General features: G+C 36.8%; 3 protein-coding genes across 4 annotated transcripts in view; 1 reads left to right on the top strand and 2 right to left on the bottom strand.

Moving 5' to 3' along the window:
* LOC108361257 (splicing factor 3B subunit 2-like) overlaps positions 1-17,746 on the bottom strand; it is a 96,879-nt gene extending 79,133 nt beyond the window's left edge. The window contains exons 1-2 of one of the 2 annotated variants that reach the window (XM_017613837.1): positions 17,218-17,746; positions 16,525-17,103 (exon numbers count right to left, since the gene is read on the bottom strand). In XM_017613837.1, the coding sequence (XP_017469326.1) occupies positions 16,525-17,103; positions 17,218-17,276 (638 nt within the window). In that variant the 5' untranslated portion in view covers positions 17,277-17,746. The remainder of the gene's footprint in view (positions 1-16,524; positions 17,104-17,217) is intronic. The other variant, XM_017613840.1, reaches the window with a different exon arrangement.
* Positions 17,747-18,075: 329 nt separating this feature from the next.
* On the top strand, positions 18,076-19,950 carry phr6-4 ((6-4)-photolyase). Its single transcript, XM_017613841.1, has 2 exons — positions 18,076-18,824; positions 18,895-19,950. The coding sequence occupies exons 1-2, from the start codon at positions 18,161-18,163 to the stop codon at positions 19,830-19,832; spliced, it is 1,602 nt and encodes a 533-aa protein (XP_017469330.1). The 5' UTR covers positions 18,076-18,160; the 3' UTR covers positions 19,833-19,950.
* Positions 19,951-19,977: 27 nt separating this feature from the next.
* On the bottom strand, positions 19,978-21,221 carry LOC108361259 (uncharacterized). The gene has a single exon (XM_017613842.1). The coding sequence runs from the start codon at positions 21,033-21,035 to the stop codon at positions 20,055-20,057; it is 981 nt and encodes a 326-aa protein (XP_017469331.1). The 5' UTR covers positions 21,036-21,221; the 3' UTR covers positions 19,978-20,054.
* Between the last annotated feature and the right edge of the window lie 5,771 nt (positions 21,222-26,992).

Below are 26,992 nucleotides of genomic sequence, written 5' to 3'. Positions count from 1 at the left end.
ATTCGATTTCGAAGAGTAGCTGCCTAAGCCCTATAAGAACTGTTATCCCTAGTACAGCGACAGCTCTAAAATCGACAGAGGTGTAGGATCAGAAGCAGGGCTGCCAACTTGGCTCAAACCGTGCCATTTTTGGCCCTATTTTACATCAAATGGCACTCAATTTTTCAATTTGGCACAAAGTGCCAAAATGGTACTTTTGAAGAATAGTAATATTTCATTACATTTTTGTAAAATCCTTTGTGTATACTTCTTTTTCTCAACTAAAATTATCTAATTTCTAAAGTTTATTCAACTGGTTTATCTTATTTTGGCATTGGACTTTCGCTTTAGCAATATGGTTCTTATTTTGCTGCTAAATGTCAGGGATTAAAAAGGATGGCACCTTTTTGGCACTTTTATTTTTCTATTTGGCACATTTTGGGACTTTTTTATCCTCAATATGGCACCTCATAGCTAAAGACAGTTGGCATCCGAAGGCTATGGTCTGCCAACCAGAAGTACCTTAGTCACCAGAATGAGAAAAGGGAAGTATGACTTCTAGACTTAGCTTTTCGCTATAGAACTATGTATTACACACAATTCAGAGTGTAAGTAAACACTTCCGTAAACATTTGGACAGCAATATTGCATCCTTTTAATAGCTTGTCTTTTTCCTGGATATTTATTGCGAGCAGGTGCTAATTTGAGACAGGTAGCCTGTTAAAAAGCAGATCGCCTCACGACGGATCATTCTAGTCCTTTTTTGTGGCACAGCAACATGGACGGTGTCGAACAAAGATGACTAAAGACTATGGAAACATTCAATAGAACAACTCTACGCTGGATATATTTACGAACTACATTAGTTTAATAATGACATTGTACATATAAATTATCAGTAGGCGGACAATGATTGTAAGGGCAGAATAACCTGGTGTGGATAATAGTTTTAACTCCATAAAGGACGAAAATGGCCAGGTTTTTTTTTTGGTATCGAACCAAATCGAAAATCGTTTGTAGTGCCATATAAGCAGATTTATAGCAGATTTAAATAAAGAAGGCTGGTTCATATTACAGTGAACTTGATGAAGAAGTCTGATGAGGAGAAGTGATGATCTACAACCACTACCAACTAAATTATTGTTGCTCTTTCACCCAAAACGGCTTCAGACTCAATCAAATTTTTGGCAAAAAATAACAAAAACAAAATACTTAGAACAATAAACGAAAAAATACCAAACATAAAAACACTTACATACAATCGAGACCGTGCTCATGCAATCCTGAGTTCACTTCAGCCTGAGTTTACTGCAACAGTTTTTTCTTTTTATTTGTTTTATTTTTTCTATAATTTTTTTGTGTGTAGTTTTATAATTATTTACTATTTCACTTACCTTGCTTTTGTTTAAATTAATATTGACTGTTTGTTGACTTGTTTTGTTGGTGTTTTTATTGCACATTTTAATTGACATCATTTGCAATTGGTTGCATTGCAGCAAGGCACAGCGGTGGCTGGCTGTCAATACATACCAAATTCAATCCCAGATTTCTTCGTTTGTTCAATTTATGCGTGTAATAAATTGCAACTCTGCGTCTACAACTGCCAGAAAAAGCCAGTAAAAGGTCAATGCATGTCGGTTGGATGAATAAAACAGCTCGCATGCGCAAACTTACACAGACATATACATATATCTTCGAAAGCATGGATGCGAAATAATCCCACTCACATAAACATTTAATGTTTCTCCGCATTTGCTGTCTTTCAACGTGCCATGAAAAATGGTAGCATAAAGACAGCCATAAAAAACGTTTTTGACATATAAATAACTATAAGTTAATAGCAAGCAAAGTGTATTCCTTGTAATTAAGGCGCTTGTGTCAGTGAGATTATTTTGCAAGTGATTTTTATGGCGCAAAAAGTCATGTTATTTAGCTACCTCAATGCTTACTACTGGCAGATCAAACACAGCGCGCCTGCGCTCGGCGGAGGTCAGATGATTTTGGCATTGGGTACAAGCGAATTGTATTAAGGAAGGCATAAAAAGCGGGTTTAATTGAAAAATGCTGTTAGGGTCACTCTAACGGCGGTTTGTTCATTTATAAATGTTAAGTGTTGAAAATATGATTTCTCTGGACATATTGAGTAAGGTTTTATAGGTGTGGGAAATGATAAATAGCAATTACTTATGAAAGAAAATATGTTAGTGTTGCTATAAAATTTGCTATCAAAAGAGGAAATTTCATTTGTACATGAAGAAGCTATTTATGGATGTATTTATTTAGATACATATGCAAGTGTATTGTACTTAAGTATTTGAAAGTGGAATCTACACTCACTCTAATTTCTAGGATATATGCATATTCAGTGAAAAGTGAAAGTGGAAAAGGGAAAAAATAAATTTTGTGCAAAAATTTTAAGCACATAGAATTTGAGGGCATTGCCGAACACACTGGCTATTTCTATGAGGTTGTTGTTGTTGTTGTACCGTCATAAAAATGTATCTAAAATGTCCTGGAAAATTCTTCTGGGGCGACGGCAAGGGCCAGTTATAAATTTGAGTCGTTCCGGTTACTTAGCCCTGACCGTTTTTGCCTTCTAGAGTTTGCAAGCGGAAAAAGCGAAATCAAACGGCTATATATATATATATATACGGCATGATACACGCTATCCTGTTATAAATTATCCACGAGCATCGTCTCACACCGAGGCTTTCAAATTATGAAATCAATTTATCGAAATACTGCGCACACATACATATGTAGGTAAAGTGGTCTATCGGACGACCTGAAAAAGAGCATATTTTTTACGAAAGCCTAGCAGGGTAACGCTGCCATGTTGGGGGTTCGTTTGAATTATGCGATGTGTATACATAGAAATGAACAGATGTACAGATTGAAACAAGTTACTTATGTCTCGACTGTACTTCGGACCGATAACGCTTGACACATACGATCACGCATATAATTGCTATTTCTACTCTCTAAACGAGTTGGAAGGAGGGCTCGGTAAGCATTGTCCTTTTATTTAATTTTTTTTTTATTAATTATACCCGAGCGCACTTGTGCACAAGGGTATATTAATTTTGTTCACATAACGGTTGTTTGTAACAGCCAAAACGAATCGAGATAGATATAGACAAATGTATACATAAATGATCAGGATGAAAAAAGAAATCGATTAAGCCATGTCTGTCTGTCCGTCCGTCTGTCCGTCTGTCCGTGTACACGATAACTCGAGCAAAAATTGAGATATCTCAACGAAATTTGGTATGTAGGTTTCCCTTAATCCAAGGTAGGTTGGTATTGAAAATGGGCGAAATCGGACTTTAACCACGCCCACTTCCCATATAACGGTAATTTAGAGAAATACAAAATCTTCGATAAATCATTAAATATTGAAGCTAATTTATTCAAAATTGATGCTTGCAACAATTCTTTACCAAGAAATACGTTTATGGTAAAATTTTGGAAAATGGGCGTGGCACCGCCCACTTATGATCACATATAAGTATATCGGTAACCGTTCTACCAATTTGTACCAAACTCGGTATGGTTATTGTACTTGCCACGTGTAAGCAAAACGTTGAAAATTATTGAAATCGGACTAAAATAACGGCCGATTCTCATATAACGGTAAATTTAAGAAATGCTTGAAACTTCAATATTTCGAAATTGAAGGACGCTAATTTACTCAAAATTGATACACCTCGGCTTACCATCTAGCGGAAGGTTTCGGAAGGGTGAAAAAACATATATTTAATACTTGCGCCGGGTATTTAATGTTCGGCTCCGCTGTAACTTAGACTTTCTTACTTGTTTTTAGATAGTTTTTTAAATATTATTTTTTTCTTTTACAATTTTTATTAACTTTTTTTATTAACTATACTGATGGTTTTGGCGACCTTTCTACTTATAATTTAGTATTTTGCCGGCTCGAGGTCAATTAAAAAAAATTTTTTTTTGTTGTTTTCATTAAAAATTTTTTAAAATTGACCTCGAGCCGGCAAAATAATAAATTTTTTTATTAACTTTTTTCTTTTTTGATGTAATCTTTTTTTAATTTGTTGGATTTAATTCTATTCTTTATTTAATTCAATTTTATTATTTCAATATTTTTGTAAACATCATTTAATTTTTAAAAACTTGTTTTATAAATTTTTTCTCTTTTTAATTTATTTTCTGTATTTAATTTATTTTCTGTATTTAATTTAATTTCCTTAATCTGCAGATTTTATTGTTTTCAAATGAAAAATACATAGATATAAGTATTTTTTTAATTCCGCTAAGTTTAAAGAATTTTTTATTTATGTTTATTTAATTTTTTTTACTTAAATTTGTAGATTTTATATTTTTAAAAAGAAAACCTTTTTTGCTTTTTCCATTTTTCCTAAAAACCATAATCGTGGTATAAAACTAACTAGCACTTGAAAAAAATATTAATGCGCCATTATAAAAATGATAAATTTTCTCTTTTTACCTCGCTTTTATTAGCTCGGGATGTAACTATGTAATATTGATGCGCCTCAAAAATGCAGCGATTTCCATTCTGAAGTTAAATACCTGATGACAGTTCGAATGGGAATTGCTTTAAACTTACGTCCGTAAACCTAGCTGACCCAAGTCGTCAAAAATCTATAGCAATTAGCTAGGAACTAGGGCCTCCAAAATTAATTTAGGTGCTCCATTGGTTTCCGAGAAATTCTTTAAATTTAGGTTTTAAATCTTCCAAATATATGCTGGAATTAGGTGTCTTTTAGGCGTTCTTCAACGCTACTTAAACTAATTTAGTAGCTCCATTGGTTTCCGAGAAATTCGCAAAAATGTGTTTTTTCAGCTAGCTGACCCACACTTTTTTGCAAATTTCTGGGAAATTAATGAAGCAACTAAATTAGTTTTAGTGGCGTTGAAGAACACCTAAAAGACACCTAATTCCTGCCTATATGTGTGTCGAAAATTTAAAACAAAAGTTTAAAGATTCTTCAGCTATGTTAACAGCGCTAAGCTAGCTGAAAAACAAATTTTTGCGAATCCCCGGAAACCAATGGAGCTATTAAATTAGTTTTAGTGGCGTTGAAGAATACCTAAAAGACACCTAATTCCTAGCTAATTTTTATTGATTTTTGGCGACTTGGGTCAGCTAGGTATACGGACGTTTTGAACTTCCATTCTTAAAGTAACCTGATGACAGTACGAACGCAAATTTTAGTAGGGAGGTTTTGGTTTTTTCAACTATAATTGTATTTCTTTATTTAAGTTTAATTTTATTTGAATTTTCAGTTTTTTTTCGTTTTATATACTTTTTTATGTTCTTTTTTGTGCTGTTAATGGCCTTATAACAATTATATTCAACATTTTTATGGAGCTCGCGGCCGTTTTTAAATGAAAAATGTTGCGGAAAACAAACATTTTCCTTAACATTTTCCCTTAAACCGCTTCCAAGCTCAATCAAATTGTTAAATACTTTTGTTTTACTTTATTAAATTTTTACGAACTCATTTTATTTACTCTTATCTTTTCTTTTTTAAATTTATTATTCTTTTAATTTTTAGTCTTCATTGTTTTAAAAAGAAAAATTTATATATTTTTTTATTCAACTTAATTTTTAGAAAACTTATGGCTAAGACTTCCTTGTTAGCAGATCTTTCAATTAGTTTTCCGAAAGACAAAAAAGAGCCTTCAAAATAATTGGCAGAATAGACAATTGTCTTATGAAAGACTTTTGTGGTGAGTTGAAAGACAGTTGCCAGAATTGAATATCTAGTTTGGAGACGAATTGGTTTCCGCGTTATAAATTCTCGTTTTTATGGCCTTACCTGGATGGCATAGCGTTGCATCAGGAGTTGGGACAGGGGCATATTTTTGTACCAAAAGGCATTCATATGCCTACGAGAAATATCGACTATGGCAAAAAGAAAAATCTAAAATACTGCAAAGTTTGCAGAAGCTTGTGCCCTTCTACTGAGTCAAGCGTACTTCTATCGTCCCTAGACACAGGGCTCTGTGCACAGATATTGGCAGACTGGAAGCGCAGCAATCATCGGAAGAGGAAGCAATTGCAGAGCAGCCGCAGCTCTAGCCACAACAGACACCCAACTGAACAACCCTGACCAAAGGTCAATCAAGCCAGTTAGATCATTTTCACACAACTCGTTGGCTCAGAGCCACTTTCCAAATCACTTTCCCGGTGACATGCTGATAGTAGACACTCTAATGCGACCCCTTTCTAAATACATACTAAATAAATAGACGATGGAAAAATGTATTAACCCATGTAAATATGTAAATATGTATGTACAGTACTCGTATGAACGCATGTGAATGCGTGTGTGTGTCTGTGTGTGTGTTTGTGTTAATGACACAATACAAATATTGCCGAATTAATACGAACTATTAAAAGCAACATCAATCATTGAAGATAAACATTTGAATACAGGCATGTTGTTTGGGTGAAAATTAACAACAACAACAACAAACAAAACATTAACGTAAATGTTGCTGAAACATTTCTATATCTGCAATACATATATGTATCGTTGTTGATGTGACTATCGTTAACTACCACTTGTTGGCGCTTGTTGCCTGTTGCATGTTGTTGGCTGTAGTTAGTTAGTTGTTGTTGCGCGCAGCACTTGGTCGTGCCATATCAATCAATTACAATTGAAAGTGATCACACAATTTTATTGTCAGATATGTGTGTGTGTGCGCGCGCGCATATTTTTGATTTATTTCTTTAACTCTGCGGGTAAATTGATTTTTTCACTAAATTAGCTTAAAGCGCGAGCAATAACTCCAAGAGGTGAAATGTATGTATGTATTTATGTATGAAGCAAGAGCGCGAGTGGGTGAAAGAGGCGAGCGAGGCTGAGCGCTTCCAATATAGCCAAAATGTATGCTTAGTAGAAGCATATATTCCGGGTGAATGCTGATTGGCTGTATGCTAAGGCGCCTGCTGCCTGCTAGTTGAGCTCTAAATTTATCAGCCAGAAGCAGACGAATGTGCCAACCCAAGCGCACTTGGTGCCAAAGAGCGCGCTCGGCCAGGTGTCGACTGTAAATGCGTTTTCAATATTTCATTTAACCGCTGCACGTTGGCGTTTGACATTTTTCCATTAAATGTGACGGCAGCGCGACGTCAAGCGATTTACTAACTCACGTGGTGACGACGATGCCTACTCTGTATGCCCGCCGCCTTCTTTTACTCCTGGTCGGCGGCGGCGGCGCTAATGTTGGTGAAATGCCTTTATAAGGATATGATTGTTGGCAGCAGCGGACGACAGCGCAAACGATTTATGCATCAATGAAATGCCCACTCTGAAAGAAATTTTTAGAAAGTAAAACTAAAATGCCATGGAGTGTGGGAGCGCGGGCAAGCGTGAGTGCGCGGTGGGTAGGCGTTGCACTTTGAGGCAGTAGAAGCTGACATTTTGGAAGCGCAAAACTGGTACTAAAGCGCGCGCGCGGCCACCATTTATTGTGGGAGCTATGAGCGCGCGCGCCCTGCCGCCCGTTAAGCTACCACAATGCAACCACCATCGGCATGGCCATAGCCATCGCCGACGCCCGCCATGCGCGAGGACAATGTGCGCGCTGTTTAAATCACTTTATTTTTCTGCTAACTGTTCATTTCTGTTGTTATTGTTGTTGCTTTAGCTTTCGTTTTTTATTTCACATATTATTTATGCGAAAATGTTTGCTGCAAAAATTATGCATTTATCCCTAAGGGGTGAAAATGGTGCGCGATTAAATGCGCTCAACGCCATAGCAGCCACCGCCAACACCACCTTCACCAACAGCGGCGCGTACGACCAAAAGTGGGTGCTTGGTTGTCACAACTCATATGCGTTGCGGGCACTGACACGCGCGCGCGCCCTCTCTCTCTATCTTTATCGATGCGGGCGGATTTTTAGCAATTTCAATTCATTTTATGCTCGCCTTTTTTCGAAAGAAAATTTTATTTTCTCCGTTTTAATTTCGTTGTCATAAAAAATTACATTTAAATGCGCAACGTTGGGTAATTGCAGGCGTTACTGGTCAAGTGGCAGACTGATAAATTGATATGGACATGCGCGCGCATTTAGGCGATTTTGCTTTCGATTTACAAAACAAATTTTCTTTCGATACGACTTGTGGAAAAAGGTAGTAGAAACGTTAATTGTTTCTCGAATGGCGACATGGCGTGGGAAGTTGGTGAATGATTGCACAGATGGTGGCTATTAAACTCGTATACGTTTATGTAAGTGGAGTGGTCAGTGAACTGTTTTTTGGAGAGCTTAAGCAGGTATGCAAGCGTCGGGTCTTTGGTTTCCTTTATCAGAAATGACACTATATCTAATCGGTTCTTGTAGTGTTAACTAAATTTTATTCGTTCGAAGTGTAGCACCCACCCTGAACTATGGCCATTTCGTATGGAGTTTATCAAAACAGCCAACCGTCCTTGGGTGCATCGTTGAGCTGAGAACTGAATTCAGAAGTACTTAAGTAGGGATGGTACGGTTTTGCGTTTAAGAAAAAAATACCGGATAAAGGTTAAGAAGGCGTTAGGAAATATAAGATAGGATGAGATAAGAGACCACTCTTCAACCGGAGCCAAACACGAAGAAGGCTAGCAATGGCTAAAACCGTCTAATTATATTTGGTCCAAGGACACAAAAGCGTGGAAGATAATGAGAGAGTGGACGGACTAGCGAAGGAGGGCGTCCTCTTAGACGCTTCACTAGTGACGAATGTACTAATTCCTCTAAAGATAGTAAGGGGAACCCCACGTCGAGCTGAAAGTAAATCGATCGATGAAAGTGTCAGAGGAACTTTAGTAAGACTTGTGGTCTGACAGTGGCTATGATGTTTTCAGTATAGACGCCATGAGTGCTACTCAAGGAATAACAGCCACTTGTGCTTCGTTAGAATTATTACTCCAGAATTTGGTGATACGGGAAGAATCAAGGATGACGATGGGTCAACTGCAATATTTTGGATCATGTTACGACGATCGGAGTTCCTGGAGCAGAAGAATATTTAAGTAGAAGATTGTTACAACAATAACAAACTAATATTTGAGTCTATTTTGGAGATTAACGGTGAGATCCAGACACTCTCTTTGACAGCCTGGTAAGCATTTTCTATACCGACGACTTCAAGACGGTAAATGTAAGCGCAGAAGATGAGTATAACACCATAGCACATCCTCTGCAGCTGTAGGGCTGGAAGTTTTAAGAATGGGCAATTCATATTCTCGTGGGTGAGACCGTCGATTAAAATAGTCTTATTTTTGTTTGTTTGTTTGTAAAAGTATATTTGAAAAGTATATTTGAGGTGCTTGAAGAGGGTTGCCACCTATTTAAAAAGTTAAATTCGACTTAATTATTTAGCAAGTTAAATGAATTATTAAAATTCGGATATTAAACGAAATAGTATTTTTGAAAAGGCTTTATTTATTTAGTTTGAAAGTATTTTTGATTAGGGCTGCCACCTATTTGAGAAGTTATATCTATTCAAGTTTTATATACATATGTAATACCCGAAGGCGTTCTTTGGTTTCGTTTTTTTTTTTGAAAAGGAACGCCACCTGTCAAAAAAATTTATTTCAAATTATTTAACAAGTCAAATGAATTATTAAAATATGGGTATGAAGCGAATTGGATTGGAAAAGGCTTTATTTCCGCATTATTTCTAGGAGAGTTGCCACATGTTACAAAAAACTAATTCAACTTGAATTGCGGCTATTAGAGTATGGGTGTCAGATGAAAGAGGTTAAAGAAGGTGTTAGTTTGACATACTTTTAAAGACGGTTGCCATCTGCAGAGATAAAAATGGAACCTATTGTGTGAAATTTCTTGACCAATGATTAAAGCGTTTGTAAATTACTTTTTACAAAAAAAATTTAAATGCAAAAAATAAGAAAAAATTACAGAATCTTTTTTATGTGTATTTACTTTTCAAGCACGTGGAACACAATATGCAATCTATCTAAAAATTCCTAATGACAGCAGCGACCTTCAAATAGTCAATTTATTAATTTTTCACTTATTGGTCAAGTTTGGCGAGACATCAAAGCCAAATGTGACAACCTTGAACTTAATACTGTAGCCAAGGGAAAACATATAAATGTACATGCATACATACATATATGCGTATACGTAACGGATATATTAATACAATTACTTATAGTTGAGTACGTTTTGCTACACGTTAGAGGCGATTAAGTAAAACTATTACTTAACAGTAATCATCAAAGCTGCGAGTGCTAGTTTGGGCAGAACCTAAGAATTGATAAGAGAAACATGTGAATGTTATGTACTTATATATGCACATTAGGGTGCATGCCAAAAAAGTTGCGGTTTTTCTACTGCGATTATAAAATTTATAATATTTTAAGATGTTCTTATACTTTTCCGAAATATTTTGGCAGAAGTCTTAAAATATTATACATTGTATAATTGTGGTGGAAAAATATTACCGATTCTTTTGTATGAAGAGTGATGCACCCTAATGTATATACATATGCAAGAGTATGTTCCAAAAAAAAAAATATAAAAATACAAACCCGCGATATTTATAGAAAAAATAGGGCGTACGAAAAGAACTTTAAAATAAACAAAAATAAGTAATAAAAAATGCAAATGTGTAGAAGCTATGGTAGTGCTAAGCGTCAAGTATCGTTGGCAAAATGTAATAAAAATTTAATGATAACTGTAATTGATAAGCAGTCGATCATATATGTACATATGTACTTGTACATATTTATGTATGTACGTGCATACACTAACAATCACATTTGACTGCAAGTCACAGCAAGTAATGACCGTGAATTAGTGTAATTAAAGTGACATTTATCGATTTTAGCCGCTACTTACCCAGGGATTCAGTAAGCAGTCTTTAGTCACTAATAGCCACTTTTGGTGGTGAACATGGATTTTGAGGCTATTTGATATTTAGTAAGCTGTCTCACGTCTCTAGTCTCAAAAAAAAAAGTCACCAATTTGACAGCTGGCTCTGAGCTGGTCAAATATGGAGTAAGGGATAATTGCTTTCTGTTTTATTTAAAAAAAAAAACACGAAAATGAAACAAAGAAATATTTGTTCAAAAACAATTTCATTAGGAAATAAACCAAAATGCTTTGATATCATAAAGATTCATTGAAAAAAATTTTGTTTTTGTTTTTAAAACATTAAAATCTAAAGATTATATAAGAAAATTAAACTATACAAAAAAAAACTAAATAAAAAAATTAAAAATCCTTTGCGCCCGAGGATCTCTCGAGCGGTTTAGAAAACTTAGAAATAGCTTAGAAATAAAAAGCAAAAAATGACGACTTTAAGAGCGTATAGCAAGAAAACCGGCAAATATTTGATTACATGGTGATGTAGAATTTCATCTACTTTCATTTGGTACTAAAACTTATTTGTACTTTGAAATTCATTTTTTGAATTAATCCCCAATATCGATATCAATTACCGCACTGTGGGACGGTGCTGATTTTGCCGGATAAAGCGCTTTTAGCATTTCAAAAACATTCTTTTCTTCAATATGAGGACTCAATCCAAGGTGAATCTATACAAAGTGGTGTTATCGGATCCGCTAATTTCACGGCGAATTCGTACCTTTTGTCAAAATGAGGTGTTTGTTGTAATTTTGTTTTGTACTGATTGTCAATGTGCGTGTAATTTTTTATTGTAATTTTTGTTTTTGTTCTGTTAACGCCACCTTGTATAAATTCGCCTTGTCTCAATCGAATGAACTTGCTAAAATAAGAAGAACTCTTATAGAGTGTTCAAAATTGCTTGGAACAAAGTCAACTTTTTTTGTGATACGTATGCAGGTACCATGCATCACCAAAGCACTTTGCTGGTAGTAGAGCAATTTAAAATATTTGTAAAGGAAACACCTAATAGATGACATTGATAGATAAAAGTAAATAAGTTCTATCTAGTAACTGGTGCCTTCTCACCATTGGCTCGCTCGTTGTTAAATGAATAAAGCCACAACTGTAAACTTATAAAAAATTGTTATGAAAGATAAATGTTGCTGATAAATGGATTTAAATTTGCGATAAACATTTTGCTCGTGCTAATGGCGTGTATATTCAGCAAATACCAGTTCATTTGTTTATTAAAATTGTTTGTTATTACTGGAAATTTTAACTGACTGGCTGATAAGATGGGAATAATGTACATACATGCGGCCATACATACATATATGACAATTACCAGTATTAAAGGCAACACGTCATTGAATTTGCATTGCGGTGAAGTTCAAGAGAATTGCGAAATTCGTATGATGTTGGAATTTTTTATTTTATTTTGATACGGGAGGCTAGAGAAATTAAATATGCCTCGTTTCGAAAAGGGTTAACGTGTACCTACTTACTATAGTATATATATATGTACTTTTATTTAGCACTTATTGAAAGGTGGTGGCGCAAAGTTTGAAATAATTTTTAATGGAACGCGAGTTTGTTGAGCGTTTTTGCAACAACGCAGAGAAGCTGATGTTTAACAAAATATTGTTATAAGATTAATATCTTCATTTTAATAGCAGCAAGAATAACGATGTGGTCATGATAAAAATCTGATTCGATTTATGATGTTTTGTATGTTTAGCTTCAGCGTTAATTTTGCATCACAACCTCTTTTGGTAGCACTTGCATATGAACGGATACAAAACCAATTACATATATCCAATTCAAGTTTCCTCTGGACTAAGTTTGCCCTAAAAGTACTTCAGCAGGAGAAACTGGGGCCTTTGCAGCTGGAAACTGCTGAAAATTCTGTAGAAAAGCGGAAGCCTGCCATGAATTGTAGGGACTCAGGTGCATATTTGCGTGGAATCTTGTAGCCTTGGCATTAATGAGCGATGTGCTGGGCAACTGAATCGAAGTTGCACTGTTAAATTGGTGTGTACAGCCCGGAATTCTCCATGAATCTTAAATTTACGCTGCCAGATGTTAGCACAGGTAGGTTAGGTCTTGGAAGGGATTAAAATTGGCTGTTGTGGTGGTGCTCTAGCGTAAAAATTCTCTAAACAAATTTGGGGAATAATTGGTGACATATATGTATGTACGTAAAGATCTAGGTTGTTCCGGTTACGTAGTCCCGTCTTTAGGGGAAACTAAACTGGTCGATCGGCTTGAATGCCGACGGGTTCTGACCGGATATTCCGGTAAAACTTAAAAATGTATTCGATCCTCACTGCTGCAGGAAAATGACCTTATGCCAACTTATGTCTAATAATTTCGCTTTCATGCTCAATATTTGCAGTTATTGTGGCTCAAATTCTGTATTTGCTTTTCAATCGTCTAAATTAAAAATAAATATTTTTATCATACCAAATCATATGCAAATATGTATTTATTTCCCAAAATTGCATAAATATAAACATACACGAATTCCTACAACTTGGAATTATTTCAAGTGAGTGCGCGTAAAATGCCGCCGCATTCATTAATAACAACAAATGATACAGAAAAAGCAATATTAAAAAAAAAAAAATTGCATTAACAACCAACAAATTGTGACAACCTATAAATATTGAGAATTTCTGCCAAATTATAACTGCACAAATGCAATGCACGTATTAAAGAGGCTTCCTTATTGCATGTCTGCGTTTTGTTTTTGTAAATGGTCATATTTCGCATTTCCACATTTTTTTTTTGCGATTTGTATATTTTTCACAAATCTACATGCTTACATGCATATGCACATACATATGTATGTACGAGAGTCTGAAAAAAATTCCGCATCAAGAAAATGTCGATAATTGCAAGACGTGAAAAATGCACGGATATGCATACAAGTGTACATATGTACTTATAAGTACTACATGTTTACAAGAAAGAAGCCGCCTGCCAGCCAAATAGCTTGCGTATTTCAAAAATAAAAAGGGAACAAAACAAAAACAGAAACCCCAAAAACTAAATGCGCTTTTAAAGTGCGACTGTAAATATTTCAATACGTCTGGGTTGTTTTTCACTTTGGTGTCACCAGGCCCTTATTAAGTTGAGTGCTATCTACTAATTAATGCTGCGGAGAGTACAAAGTGTAAAAAAGTAGAGGTATGTGAACAGACGGCATACAAATTCACAAAAAAATACACTCCAATTAGCGCTTTGAGTTTTATCAGCTGGAATTTAACAATACGCGCGCTGAACTTTGCATTTTGCAATCGTTTTTCATTTTGCATTTAAATATGCATTCACAATGCGATAAATGAATGAGCAAGCAAGTAGATCTTACAATTAAATACATACATATGTACTTGTACAAACATATGTACGTATGAACTAGGCTTGATTCGCGTAATAAAACGCAACGCTGCAGCTACTTTAAATGAGCCATTCGTATCAGTGAATTGATGAATGAAGCGTATGTTCTAATTATAAACTGCAAATGAACGAGAGATTATTGAATTAGTATTTATGAGCAGAATGAGGAAGTGATGTGTGGAATATCTGTGCGAAAGCGTATGCAAGTTATATTTTTGTAACATTTGTAGAATTAAATTTAATCTAGCATGGTATGCTGGTTGGACGGTAGCAACGGGGTATATGTGGCAGTATATTTTTCCGTATGTATAGTGAGGCGTCGATAAGGCAAAGATGTCGCAACCACAGCAAAGTTTTTACAAAAATGTAAACAAGTTGTAGTGTCGATTACTTGTCTTAACCTCAATTTAACTTTAATCAGTTAGAATTAATGTGCCAAACCGCACATAATTTAATACAATGCGTATTATGACATTTATATCATATTTGTGTAATAGCTGTGTCAGTACGAATCCGACAACGAAAATTGATTAGTAAAGCACTAAGGTGGTTGGTTACTACTTTGCGTGCGCCTCCATTTCAAACAAATGTCACTTAAGTTACTAACATCTTTTCCAAAAATGTTTTGAAAACTAGAAGCTTTTCAGGTAGACTTGAGAATGGAAAATAATTTTTTTTTATTCTCTGAACACTTCCAAAGAACTGAAAGAATATGTATGTATGTATAACAATTTGTTTTTCATAAGAACAGCCAATTACTTCAACGCACAATAAATTTGCCATATCGCTAGCTTAGAGTGAAAAGTTTAAACTTTTAACTTTAAATTTTTACAGAAAGAAATAAAAAGCTTTCAAAGTCAACATTTTGAAGCACTGGTTTTGCTAAAAATTCTATACAAGTTTTAGCGTATCCCAAGCTATAAAAACTCGAAGCGAATAACCATATTTTCTGTGATTTCGGACTTAGCAAATTTACCTATCACCGAATAGAAACGGTTAGAATAAAATAGCAAACGATGCATTTTTAATTCTTTAATTCTTTAATTTCCTGATTCCTGAATCAAAATATATATATATATATATATATATATATATATATGTATATAATAATAATAATAGATTGGCGCTTACACATATGTTAGTGTTTGGCCGAGCTTCTCCTCCGATTTGTGGCGTGCGCCTTGATGTTGTCACACAAAGCGGAGGGACCTACAGTTTTACGCCGACTCCGAACGGCGATTGTATTTTTATGAGAAGCTGTTTTTCATGGCAGAAATACACTCGGAGGTTTGCCATTGCCTGCCGAGGGACGACCGCTGTTAAGAAAAAACCTTTTTTCTATATTTTTGCGATGTTGCTTTGACCAGGGTTTGAACCCAGGCATTGTGGAGTGGAAGCGCGCACTGCTTACCACTACACCACCGCGGCCGACATGTATATATATGTATATATTGTTTTCAAAAAGTGGATTTAGCAACATTTCAGTCTAAGCTAGCGATATATTTCATTGTATTCATATGTACTTATGTCTGTACATAAGATCTCATTCTCTGATAAGTTTCAGTTCAAAGTTACATAAATACTTAGCGGGAAATCGTCAGCTATGAACTGTGAATTCAGTGTAGCTTAAAAATATTGTTTGTGCATACTTTGGTCATTTAGAGTTCAGCTCGGATTATTAGAAACAAAAAAGATTTTTGAGAATATTAGGTCACAAGGATTTGTCTCATTCTTTCAGAAGAGTCAAAGGCCTAATTGAGGCTTAGAATGAAAAGTTGCTAAGTCCACTTTTTAGAAAACTCATATTTTGATACAGGAGCCTAGGGAAATTTATAATGCATTATTTCGAGAAAGATACAGGTAGGTTCTCGTTTTATTTATTCTCGTTTATATTCAAAGAAAGGAAAATTTGCTTAGTCCAAAAGAAGCACCGAAAAGCCGATACTTCAGGCCAAATCTTTCAATAAAAATCGAATCCCTCTGATTCGTGTAAAGTTGTGTTTTGCTTTAAACAGACAAAATGTATTCAAAGTTTTGCGAAATACTTAAAGAAAATGGCTATAAGAAGTTTTTTTCCTCGGCCGTAAAATTCTTAAAATTGGATTTGGCAACTTTTCACTCTAAGCTAGCGATATGTGTAGATGACTAGAAAGTGGAAGAAATATTTAAGATTTTTTATAATCTAGAATTTCGTAGGTATACGTCTTCCCCTGTTTCTGGAACCAAAGGATTTAATACTTCCATTTCCTACAAACGCACATAAAATTAATACCATAACAAAACTCACCTTTCTTGCCCATCGGCTTCTGCTTGCTTATTTTTTTGCAAGTCATCTTCATGCGACGACGGCGGCAAATCATCTGCTGTTGCCAACTCTTCTTTAACATTTTGCTGCTCGTGGTCGTTCACTTCACTCTTAACTGCATCATTAATTTCCGCATTTACGAACTCATTTGCATCAACATCACTTGCACTATCAACAACACTAGGCAACAGCCAACCGTCAGCTGACTGCGGTGCTGCTTCTGCCGCTGCCGGTGCTGGCGCGGTTAATGCTGCGCTATCATCGTCAACAACGCTTTCCAGCATGTTAACAACGTCTGGCAAAGCTGCATGCGGCGGCGTCACTGCGTCACCAACATTGTTTAATAACTTTTCCACTTTTTTATAATTCAGTAAAACTTCATCATGAGCCACTGTTGCCGTTGCAGCAGCTGCAGCTGGTTTTTGCGGCACATCTGCTCGGTTATCGGCAGCTGCATCGGCTGCAGTGGGCAATGCAGCAGCCGCCGCTGCCACTGCTTCGTCACTACTTGCCGCTACATATTTGGCGTTCTCTGTGAGAAGCACAAAGAAAAGGAAACAACTGCAATGGAAAATTATGAAAATATATGAATTATTGGGCACGGAAAATTATACATGCAGTTAAAAATGTGTAAATGCACACAATGTATGCATAGTTTTATGCACTAGCGCTTACCTCGAAATACACGTCACCGATAGCAGGCTCAAATAAGCCAATTGCAAATTGAACCGCATAATTTATGCACATACATACACGCACGATTCAGCACTTTTGCTATATTTTATTCAAATATTTGCAAGTTTTTTATTTAATTTTTGAAAAACATTTCTTTTGTTTTATTGCAATCGCGGCGGGGTTTTTATTTGCTACTTTTCTTGTATGCTTGGCGCTATCGCCCTGCGCTTTCACTGCACTTTTGCAACCGCTGGCTGCGGCAATTGCAAGCATGGCATCATATGACTTTTTGGCAAATTTAAAACGTTCGCAAGCAATTTTCACAAAATCACTTACTTTTCACTACATAAAATTAACTAAATATCGGTGTAAACGCTGTTTTTCTCGTGTGAAATATGAGCTGCGAGAACAAGAATCTGTAAAAGAATCAACTGCTCCGTCGTTCGGCAAGAAAGCGGAACTGCTAAACAAATTGAAAAAAGCGAGAACATGAGAAACTGTCAAATAGTGCAATAAATGTCAAAACGCAGCAAACCGTTTGGAAATCAGCGAATGCGCGGTGAAGCAACGTCGGGAAACAGTGCTGCTTCTTAACAGGGTAATTTACCTTGCGAAAAGCGTTGGTATAGTCTGGGAAATTTTGAAAGCACAAACAAATTCACACACGTTGAAGAATTTATAAATGTTTTAAAGAATAAAAAGTTTGAAAATTCAAAATGTTTACACCAATTGTGGTTACTTTTATTTCCACAGGTATTTTTTACGTTCATTGGTGTTTACGTTGATCCCCAAAAAGTGCCGCCGAAAATCTTAATTCCGCCTAATTATCCTTCATCTGGCAGCTCCTAAACAGCTGTTTCTTTTTTCCGCTGCAATTTTGCAGCAAGTGCATTTTTGCTCGTTCATATTTTGAAATTCGAATTTTCCACTTAATTGTTTAATCATGGAGGCAAAAAACACACTTGTGCATTGGTTTCGTAAAGGATTACGTGTACATGATAATCCAGCGTTAACGCTTGTGTTTAACAAAGCACTTAGTTCGCCTACACAATTCTGTGTACGTCCAATTTTTGTGCTCGACTCGGCGCTGTTGGAATGGTTGCGTGTTGGCGCAAATCGTTGGCGCTTCTTGCAACAAACTTTAGCTGATTTGGATGCACAATTGCGCGAACTAAATTCCCAACTGTATGTAGTGCGCGGCACGCCGACGACAGTATTTCCGCGCATTTTCAAGGACTGGCGCGTCAGCTTGCTTACATACGAGACAGATATTGAGCCATATGCACTGAATCGTGACGCAGAAGTGCAACGTTTAGCAAAGGAAGCCGGTGTTAAGGTAGATGCGTGTTGTTCGCATACCATTTATAATCCAGAGCTGGTGATACAACGTAATGGCGGCAGTGCGCCATTGACATATCAGAAATTTCTTAGTGTTGTGGAAAAACTGAAAGTGGCGTTGCCCGTGGCGACGCCGACAAGGTTGAGTGTGGAACATAAACCACCAAAAGATGATATGGAACAGAAGGATCCAAATTGTTATCTATTTCCAACATTGGAGGAACTCGTTAAGCGGCCTGAGGAACTAGGCGAGAATAAGTTTCCAGGCGGTTAGTATGTATTTTGTAATTACAGCAATTTGTTTATACATACTTAGTTTTATTTAATTCACAATCGCAGGTGAAACTGAAGGTCTGCGCCGCTTGGAGGCTTCGCTGAGCGATGAGTCATGGGTAGCCGCCTTTGAGAAACCAAACACATCACCGAACTCACTTGAACCCAGCACTACTGTGCTCAGTCCGTATCTTAAATTTGGTTGCCTTAGCGCACGCTTATTTCATCAACGTTTAATGACTGTTTTAAAGCGGCATCCAAAACATTCCAAGCCGCCTGTATCGCTCCTGGGACAATTGCTTTGGCGTGAATTTTATTACACTGCCGCTGCTTCTGAGCCGAACTTCGATCGCATGATAGGCAATAAATTCTGTATGCAAATACCGTGGGAAAGTAATGAAGCGCATTTGGCAGCGTGGACGCATGGGCGTACTGGTTATCCATTTATCGACGCTATAATGCGTCAGTTGCGCCAGGAAGGTTGGATACATCATTTGGCACGTCATGCAGTGGCATGTTTCTTGACACGCGGAGATTTATGGATTTCCTGGGAAGAGGGACAAAAAGTATTTGAAGAGCTGTTGCTCGATCAGGATTGGGCATTGAATGCCGGCAATTGGATGTGGCTTTCCGCATCTGCCTTCTTTTATCAATACTTTCGTGTATACAGCCCCGTTGCCTTCGGTAAGAAAACCGATGCTACAGGCGCTTATATAAGAAAATATGTACCTGAACTCGCCAAGTATCCAGCAGGTTGCATCTATGAGCCTTGGAAATCGTCACTGAGCGCACAGCGTGAATATGGTTGTGTGCTTGGTGAAGATTACCCACATCGCATAGTCAATCACGAGATAGTGCATAAGGAGAATATCAAACGCATGACAGCGGCATATAAGGTGAACCGCGAGGTAAAGCAAGGCAAAAATTCCGATAACGATGGCGGCAAAGGCAAGCGTAAAAAGGTAGGAAGTAGCGCTCAGTTGACAAAAAAACCACGTACATAATACGAAAGGTTTCGTAGTATTAACAATTAGCGTAAAAAGTAGCTTAAAGCTGTTATACATATACTCTGTGGTATATTTGTTAAGTTTATTAAATAATGTATATTAAATTAAGAAGTGATTAATCTCATGACATTTACAATGTAACCAAGGCATATTAATGTGCCTTGAACGTAACATACAAATTTGAAAAATCTACAGCTCAACACGAGTGCATTGCCTTATTTATTTCTCAAACGTGCAGATCTGCATGTCATCCGGTTTGTCCATGTCTTGCGGGTCCAAGCGATACCGATAAGTTGAATCGCGCAGCATACGCTTTGGCATTATGATCGTAATGCCTTTGAATTTGAAAACATTATTGCGTACTTTTGGTATGGGTGGCAGTTGCCTGCGTTCATTATCCCCGAAGGTATCAATATCCACGGTGCCGTGCTTCTTTTCTACTTCCTCTTCCATAGGAAAGGCATCAATGTCGACGGGCGCCACGCAAATTCTCTCTTTGACTGCAGTTTCGTTTCCGGCGCTAATAGATTTTTCCGGCACTACAAGCTCTAAATTCTCACCACTGATTGCGTTTGTGGGCAATGCAATAGCTTTTACCATAAATTCCTTTGCTTCCTCCCGCTCTCTTGTTGGCGTATGCGGCTTATCATTCGCAATCGGCATCAAACTCCGGCCGACATCGTCATTGCCTGCCGCTGCTAGTTCTGACTGCGTTTGCTTTTCCGGCTTATCTTCGTACATCATATCATCGCCATAGGCATCTATATCTACAACTGTGGGAATCTCTTTTATCAGCGGCAAAACCAGCTTGGTGGCTATATTGCTTGGCAATTTTTCATTATTGATGCGATCCACACGATCCATATGCTCCATGCGCTCCTCGAAATCCATTCGTCCATAGCCTCCGTTTACATCAACAATGGTTACAGCTGGCAACGTATCTTCTTTGATTGTCGGCTGTGACCTATTGGCGGTAGCATCACCGGACTTTTCCTGCTTGTTGCTATTCTCTACCACTTCTGGTTCGCTAAGAAATTGTGTCGCTGCGACGTGTACTGGCTCGCCGGAAAGCGGCATTTCTCTATTTCCGAAGTTCGGTTTTGATGCCGATGTAGAAATTGCGCGTGTCAGCGTAGTTGGCACTGCTGGCAATTTATGCCTTTGGATCAGCATTTGGGCAGCAAAGCGTAGCCTGGACATACTCCTTCAAAAATGAGTGGATTATCCAACCGGAAACAGTTTTTATTTCTCCTTTTCTCCCGCGTTTTTTAGTAGCGTGGTAATTTTTTTGTTTTCTTTTCAATGATTTTCACTAGGGACGTACTGTTATACAACAACTACAAATTTTTAAAATAAATCTTATTGAAAGCTGCTGTAATTTTGTTTAAACTTCTTTACAAAATGCTAGCATTTGTCTATTTTTTCAACATAAAAAGCAATAAAAAGAAAAATAATCCATTGAAGTAGATTGTGAGGGAAAAATCTTAATGCAGGTACTCTTGTGCACCGGCAGGACTTTATGATAAAAGAAATAAAGAGAAAAAATTTCCATTGGAAGTACATATGTAGATTGTGAGGGAAAAATCCTCTAAATAGGACTAATGATAAAAAGAAATAAAATGAAAATAACTTTATTGCAAGTAGTTCGTAAAGGAAAATTCCCTTAGTGACATCGATCAAAGGGGAACGAGGACCTAATTTAATTCTAAAAGAGCCGATCCTGGGCGACAGTTGTGTTCGCGATTTAGCTCTGCCTTCGTCGATGCACCCCAAATGTGGACAGGTTTCGAGCAAAATTTCGGAACAGCAGACTATTTCTGCGTTGTAGTAAGTCTAGCTTGTTCTCGCACTCGACTTCGGTTAGGAGCAGCTCCCGGAGCGGACTCATCTCAAAATGTGCTCTGGCCTTAAGACCAAAAGTGAATGGTCCAAGCGTTTTGTGGCGTAATGCTGCCGAAAGGATCTCCAAGGTCCATAGGAGCTCCTCTAAGCAACAGGGAAGTAATGATTTATAAACCATCCGTGTGATGTGATCCAGATCTACATCACAAAATCACTGACCCAGACATTGCACCGACAAGACATCAACTGGAGTTCAATCCCCACCTAATTCAGAGGAAAAGCCTCAACCGCCTCAAGAGACTAGCCGTGCTTTTGCACAATATCAGTGTGTTTATTGTAGCAGGTTATCCAGACTCGACTCGAATGTATGAATGGGGCGTGGACCTAGTAGATAAGGTCAGCTAGGCAAGAAGATTTATGTGAAGAGCAAGTCAACTCCAAAGCTATATCTTTCGTAGAGAACACCAAAAAAGAATAATAGCCCATCTCTAAAAAAAGAGGAAACGCTCATAAATTCAGGAAACTGCGTTATGGCTAAGGAGATGTCTTTCGAATTCCCTAACGGCTTAGTCTCTTTGGTCTACGCAGTTGAAAATGTGGATATTGCTACAGAAATGTTTAGGTCCCTGGCAGTGAAAAAATTAAAAAAAGGCTGAGAAATTGTAATTTTTCTTTGAAGGCTGGCGATGAAGCTCACTAAGTTGACTCAAGCTGGCGGGAGAGAGCTTGATGCCAACCGCAATTAGAACTCCAATTTGACTTGGTAGGCGATGGTTCACACTGTTTCGTTCTCTGTCAGAAAGTTCCTGAGACTTTAGTTCCCAAATTGTTATTCGAGAGAAAGTTCCATAGACTATTGCCCCCGTTCAGATGTTTCCCAAAACGTTCCGCAAACTTTTGTTCCCATCTCGTACTCTTAGAAATGTTCCCGAAAGTATTGTTCGTAATTTGTTCTCTTTGGGAACGTTCCGCGGAGTTTGAAGAGAGAGATAATGGGCCTCATGCATAAAAAGTGAGTTACGCTCCGACTCGATTTTCAGCACAAATTCTTGAGTTTGAACTTACTTTTTATGCATAAGCCCCAATGTTCCTGACAGTTTTGTTCTCATTTTGGTTTTGGTTTTAAAGCGTTCTTGGGGACAAAACTACGAGAACAACATTTAGTTTCGATCATAACTTTTGTTCTCGGTACCTGATTTAATTTAATATTTTTTTAATATATTAATAATTAATAAAAAAAAAAAATATATATTGCTAAAAGGCTAACACCATAACGCTAAGACCTTCTCGTTAGCAGATCTTTCGGAAGACAACAAAGAGCTTTCAAGATAATTACTAGTATTGACAATTGTGTTGCGAAATCCTTTGGTCCTTCGAAAGACTGTGGTGAGTTGAAACACAGTTGCCAGTATTCACGTTCTATAGTTTCTAGCCAAGTGAGCGAACTTAAAGTAAATATGTATATGTATATATGTATGTATATATGTACATGTGCTTGGACATAAATATACATAAATACATATGTATATGTTTGCATGTAAAGCATGACTTGTAAATTTGTTTATTTGTGTGAATGCACCTGGTGTGCAAATCTGTTGTCACGTTCCACCACTCAAATCGGTTTAATTTAATCCCCAAGAATAATAATATTCTGCATTGCAGCAACAAAAGCCTTTTCAGGAAGTAAATTTACACACATTTATTCATAAATGCATTTGCATATTCAGAGCAAACAACTACATACATACATACATACATACATAATTCCTAACGATAACTTACCAATTTCATTGACCATACTGGTGGCAGAATGAAAATCAAAGCTAACAAGCAGGAATATCCTTATGGACATATATATGTACGAGTATCCAATTCCAAACGCTGGCAACACTGCAACACGGACTTTCAACTAGAAAATCAATTATTATGTGCAAAAATATACATACATACATATGTGCATTTGTAGTCACCGTCGCACAACTTAAGGCGACATAATACGAGTACCCGTAAGCATTTGCGAGTGCAGAGCTGATACCTGTAGAAATATTCAGTAAGAGGATAGCAAGCAGCAAGTGCGATACAAATAAACAAGTAGCTGTTGCATAAACTTAGGCGTTCACACCTGCTCTGCGCTACCAAGCGGGCCAAGTGGTGGAAGTGGTGGTAGAAGAAAAGGACACGCTTCCTAGTAGTTCAGTCATCCTCGTAATTATCAATTTTTAGCGTGAATGCCACAAAACATCCATATGATGGCCGGCAGTGGTGTTGTGAACAAAGTTTGCTTGCAGATGCTGCATATTTTCAGGAGCATGCAAAATTTGTGTGTGAGAATATTTTTGCAGGCACTACACTTTCGGGTACATGATTAGAACTGTTCCGTTTTAGAATAGTATTGATTTGGTGCCTCTCGTGATTATCGATGTCTTATTAACCAGGCCCCAGATAGACCGCATGACTTGGGACAAATAAAAGGAAACATCATTGACCATGAGACGATTGGCCGGTCGGTTCTGAATTATGCTGCGCCTATGTGGTCGCCGGCAGGTTCGAGCATACAATTTTCGGAGCCTTGGTTCAAAGAGAGCGGCGCTCTTAGGACTTTCGAGAGCAGTCGCCAGAGCAATATTCTCATAGTGACTCTCTTGTGATCCCAGTTGAGGAGAATAATATCATAATTATCAAGTCACCTGAACAGACAACACTTGCTTGAAGCCAGTCGCCGCCCAGTGGCGCGACCCATACAAGTTAGCCGCACAAAATTATTTGATTGATTTAAACTATAGAAGTCTTTAAAATGAGTAAATAATGGTTCGGCGAGGGGGGTCTATTGCGCGCCGCATGTGCGGTAGAGGGTTAAAAGTGGTATTTTTGAGGTTTCTTCACTTAATCCAGTGTATCTTCCGAACTACTAATTGCATATAATGTTTAGAAAGCTCAGTATGTAGGCTTTCACAACATGCACATACATTTGCAATTTCTTTTACAGAAAGACCTTCAATCAGCTCTGTTGAATACTAGACAAAATTAAACTGGATACTCTTTTTTCTAAAAACAGATAGGAAATTAAATTCAAATATTAATTAGTGTCTAGTACTTTTCTGCGTACTTTATATGAAGTTGGCGTACGGCATGACGCAAAAAGAAAAAAAAAAGCTGTTCTGACTAGCGTTTTCATCGCTCTAGAGTTCTTGAAAAGAAAAAAATAGATCTGGATATTTTGACAAAAAATTGCTTTAAAAATTGTGTATGCCAGATTCACGCAGCATGTGGCAAAAAGGCAAATAAAAAATTGTTCTGAGCAGCTTTTCAATAGTTCTAGAGTTCCTGAAAAGGAAAAAAAAGTGTTGCAAAACTACGCCGATTTTTTTTTTTAAAAAGTCGAAAAAGTTTCATATTTGAAAATAATAAAAATTAAAAGTGTTCTGAGTAGCTTTTCAGTAGTTTTAGAGTTCCTGAGAAGGAAGAAGGAAGCTCTGCAAAATTACGGCGAAAAAGCAATTTTCTTCGAAAAAGTTAAATTTTTGACAAAAATAAATATTATAACTGTCCTGAGTAGATTTTCAAAAGTTCTACAGTTCCTGAGAAGGAAACAGAAATTTCTACAAAATTACGGCGAAAAAAACTTAAAACTGTTCTGAGTAACTTTCCAATAGTTCTAAAACCCCTGAGAAGCCTGAGAAGGACAAAGAAAGCTCTTCAAAATTACGCCGAAAAACAGTTTTTTTAAAAAAAGTCGAAAAAGTTAAATATTTGAAAAAAAAAATAGAAATTAAAACTGTTCCGAGAAGCTTTTCAAAAGTTCTAGGGTTCCTGAGAAGGAAAAAAATCTGCAAAATTACACCGAAAAAAAATGTTTTTTTTCGAAAATGAACAAATGTAAATTTTTGAAAAACATAAAAATTAAAACTGTTCTGAGTAGCTTCTCAAAAGTTCTACAGTTCCTGAGAAGGAAAAAAAGAGTTCTTCAAAAATAAAAACACAAAAAAAATCGAAAAAGGAAAGTTTTCAGGTATGGAGTTTTGTAGCCCATTAAATTTTAGTCTAATAAGATGCAAGCTTCAAATAGCCAAAAATTACCGTCAATTTTTGATTTTTTTGTCTTCCTTACAACGCATTAACAAAGTCTACGGCGATTTCAAGCTATTTTAAACTTGCACCTTATTAGATTAAATTAAATGGGCTTCAAAACTGCGTTCCCAAAAATTTTCTAAAAATTCTGATTAAAAAGTTTGATATTTCGATGAAAATTTTTTGAAGTTTGATTAAATTTTTGTGAAATTTGGGCAAGCTTTGAAACTTTTGTTTATGTGGTTTCTGTTATAGTAGCTAAACCGCACTAGAAGACAAAGTCTAACTTGGGCTACCTAGTTGAAAACTAGCATCTAACCGTGGCTACGCATATTTGGCATTGTGGCTTAAAAATAAAACTGAGACTGATGCTTTGTATTTTGACGATTTGGAATGAAACCATAAATATAAGGTGCAATCCCGTATTCCTCGGACTCGGACCAGTAAAAATGTCAAAGAATAAAAATTTGCTCAGAGCGAGAGAGTAACATTGAAAAGTACGGGATCGCTTTCTAGTAAAAAATGGTAACTTCTGTCAACTTCAACATAACCTCCAAATTTTGGCTGTAAATTTTTGCTTATTTTGTATGTAAACACACTCAGTTCGCACATGTAAATAACCAAAAATACTTTCAAATTCATTAGAATCCACTTAAACAAGTAATTAAATACTTTTCAACATGAATTAGCAGAGTGCACTTTTCTTTTGTTTACAATTTGGTTGCCAAACACACTACAGCTGATCGTTTGACACATTTACCAGCGAAAAATTCTCGGACTAAAACTGGTAACTTCTGACAGAGAGATAACCGTATTTACTCCCTTTTTTGTCCTCTCAATAGTCAGAGAACCGAGTACGGGATCGATATCCAGTAAAATCTGCCTATTTCTGACTAGTCCGGACTCGTACGGGATCGCAACTATAATGTCAACCGAAGCTCGTTTGTTAATCACCCCGTTAACACAGGCAAATCTCAGGTTTTTAGCCGTCAAATTTTTTGCGCTTGCTATTCTCACAACTCATGGAAAAGTTAAGTTTATTCTCTGTCTCAGACTATTTTATAAATACAGATTAACGAGAGACGAAGTATGTATAGCTTATCTCTTCTTTAATTACAGATTAGGGTGTTTAGTTCGGAAATGAGGATAATCAATTTATATGTAAACCTAGTATTTAGGACACTAATAATCTCTCTAAGCATTCTCTCCTCTCCTCTCCTCTCCTCTCCTCTCCTCTCCTCTCCTCT

The sequence above is a fragment of the Rhagoletis zephyria genome, unplaced genomic scaffold, assembly GCF_001687245.7.
Source record: "Rhagoletis zephyria isolate East Lansing unplaced genomic scaffold, Rhagoletis_zephyria_1.1 Rzeph_scaffold_00725, whole genome shotgun sequence".
Lineage (NCBI taxonomy): Eukaryota > Metazoa > Arthropoda > Insecta > Diptera > Tephritidae > Rhagoletis > Rhagoletis zephyria.
This window is presented reverse-complemented; position numbering and strand designations above follow the sequence as displayed.

Bases quoted from the DNA above. Each gene is read 5' to 3' on its own strand.
- phr6-4 (XM_017613841.1), top strand. From the start codon at position 18,161: ATGGAGGCAAAAAACACACTTGTGCATTGGTTTCGTAAAGGATTACGT. The intron at 18,825-18,894 runs GTTAGTATGTAT...TCACAATCGCAG, and splicing joins CGAGAATAAGTTTCCAGGCG to GTGAAACTGAAGGTCTGCGC.
- LOC108361259 (XM_017613842.1), bottom strand. From the start codon at position 21,035: ATGTCCAGGCTACGCTTTGCTGCCCAAATGCTGATCCAAAGGCATAAA.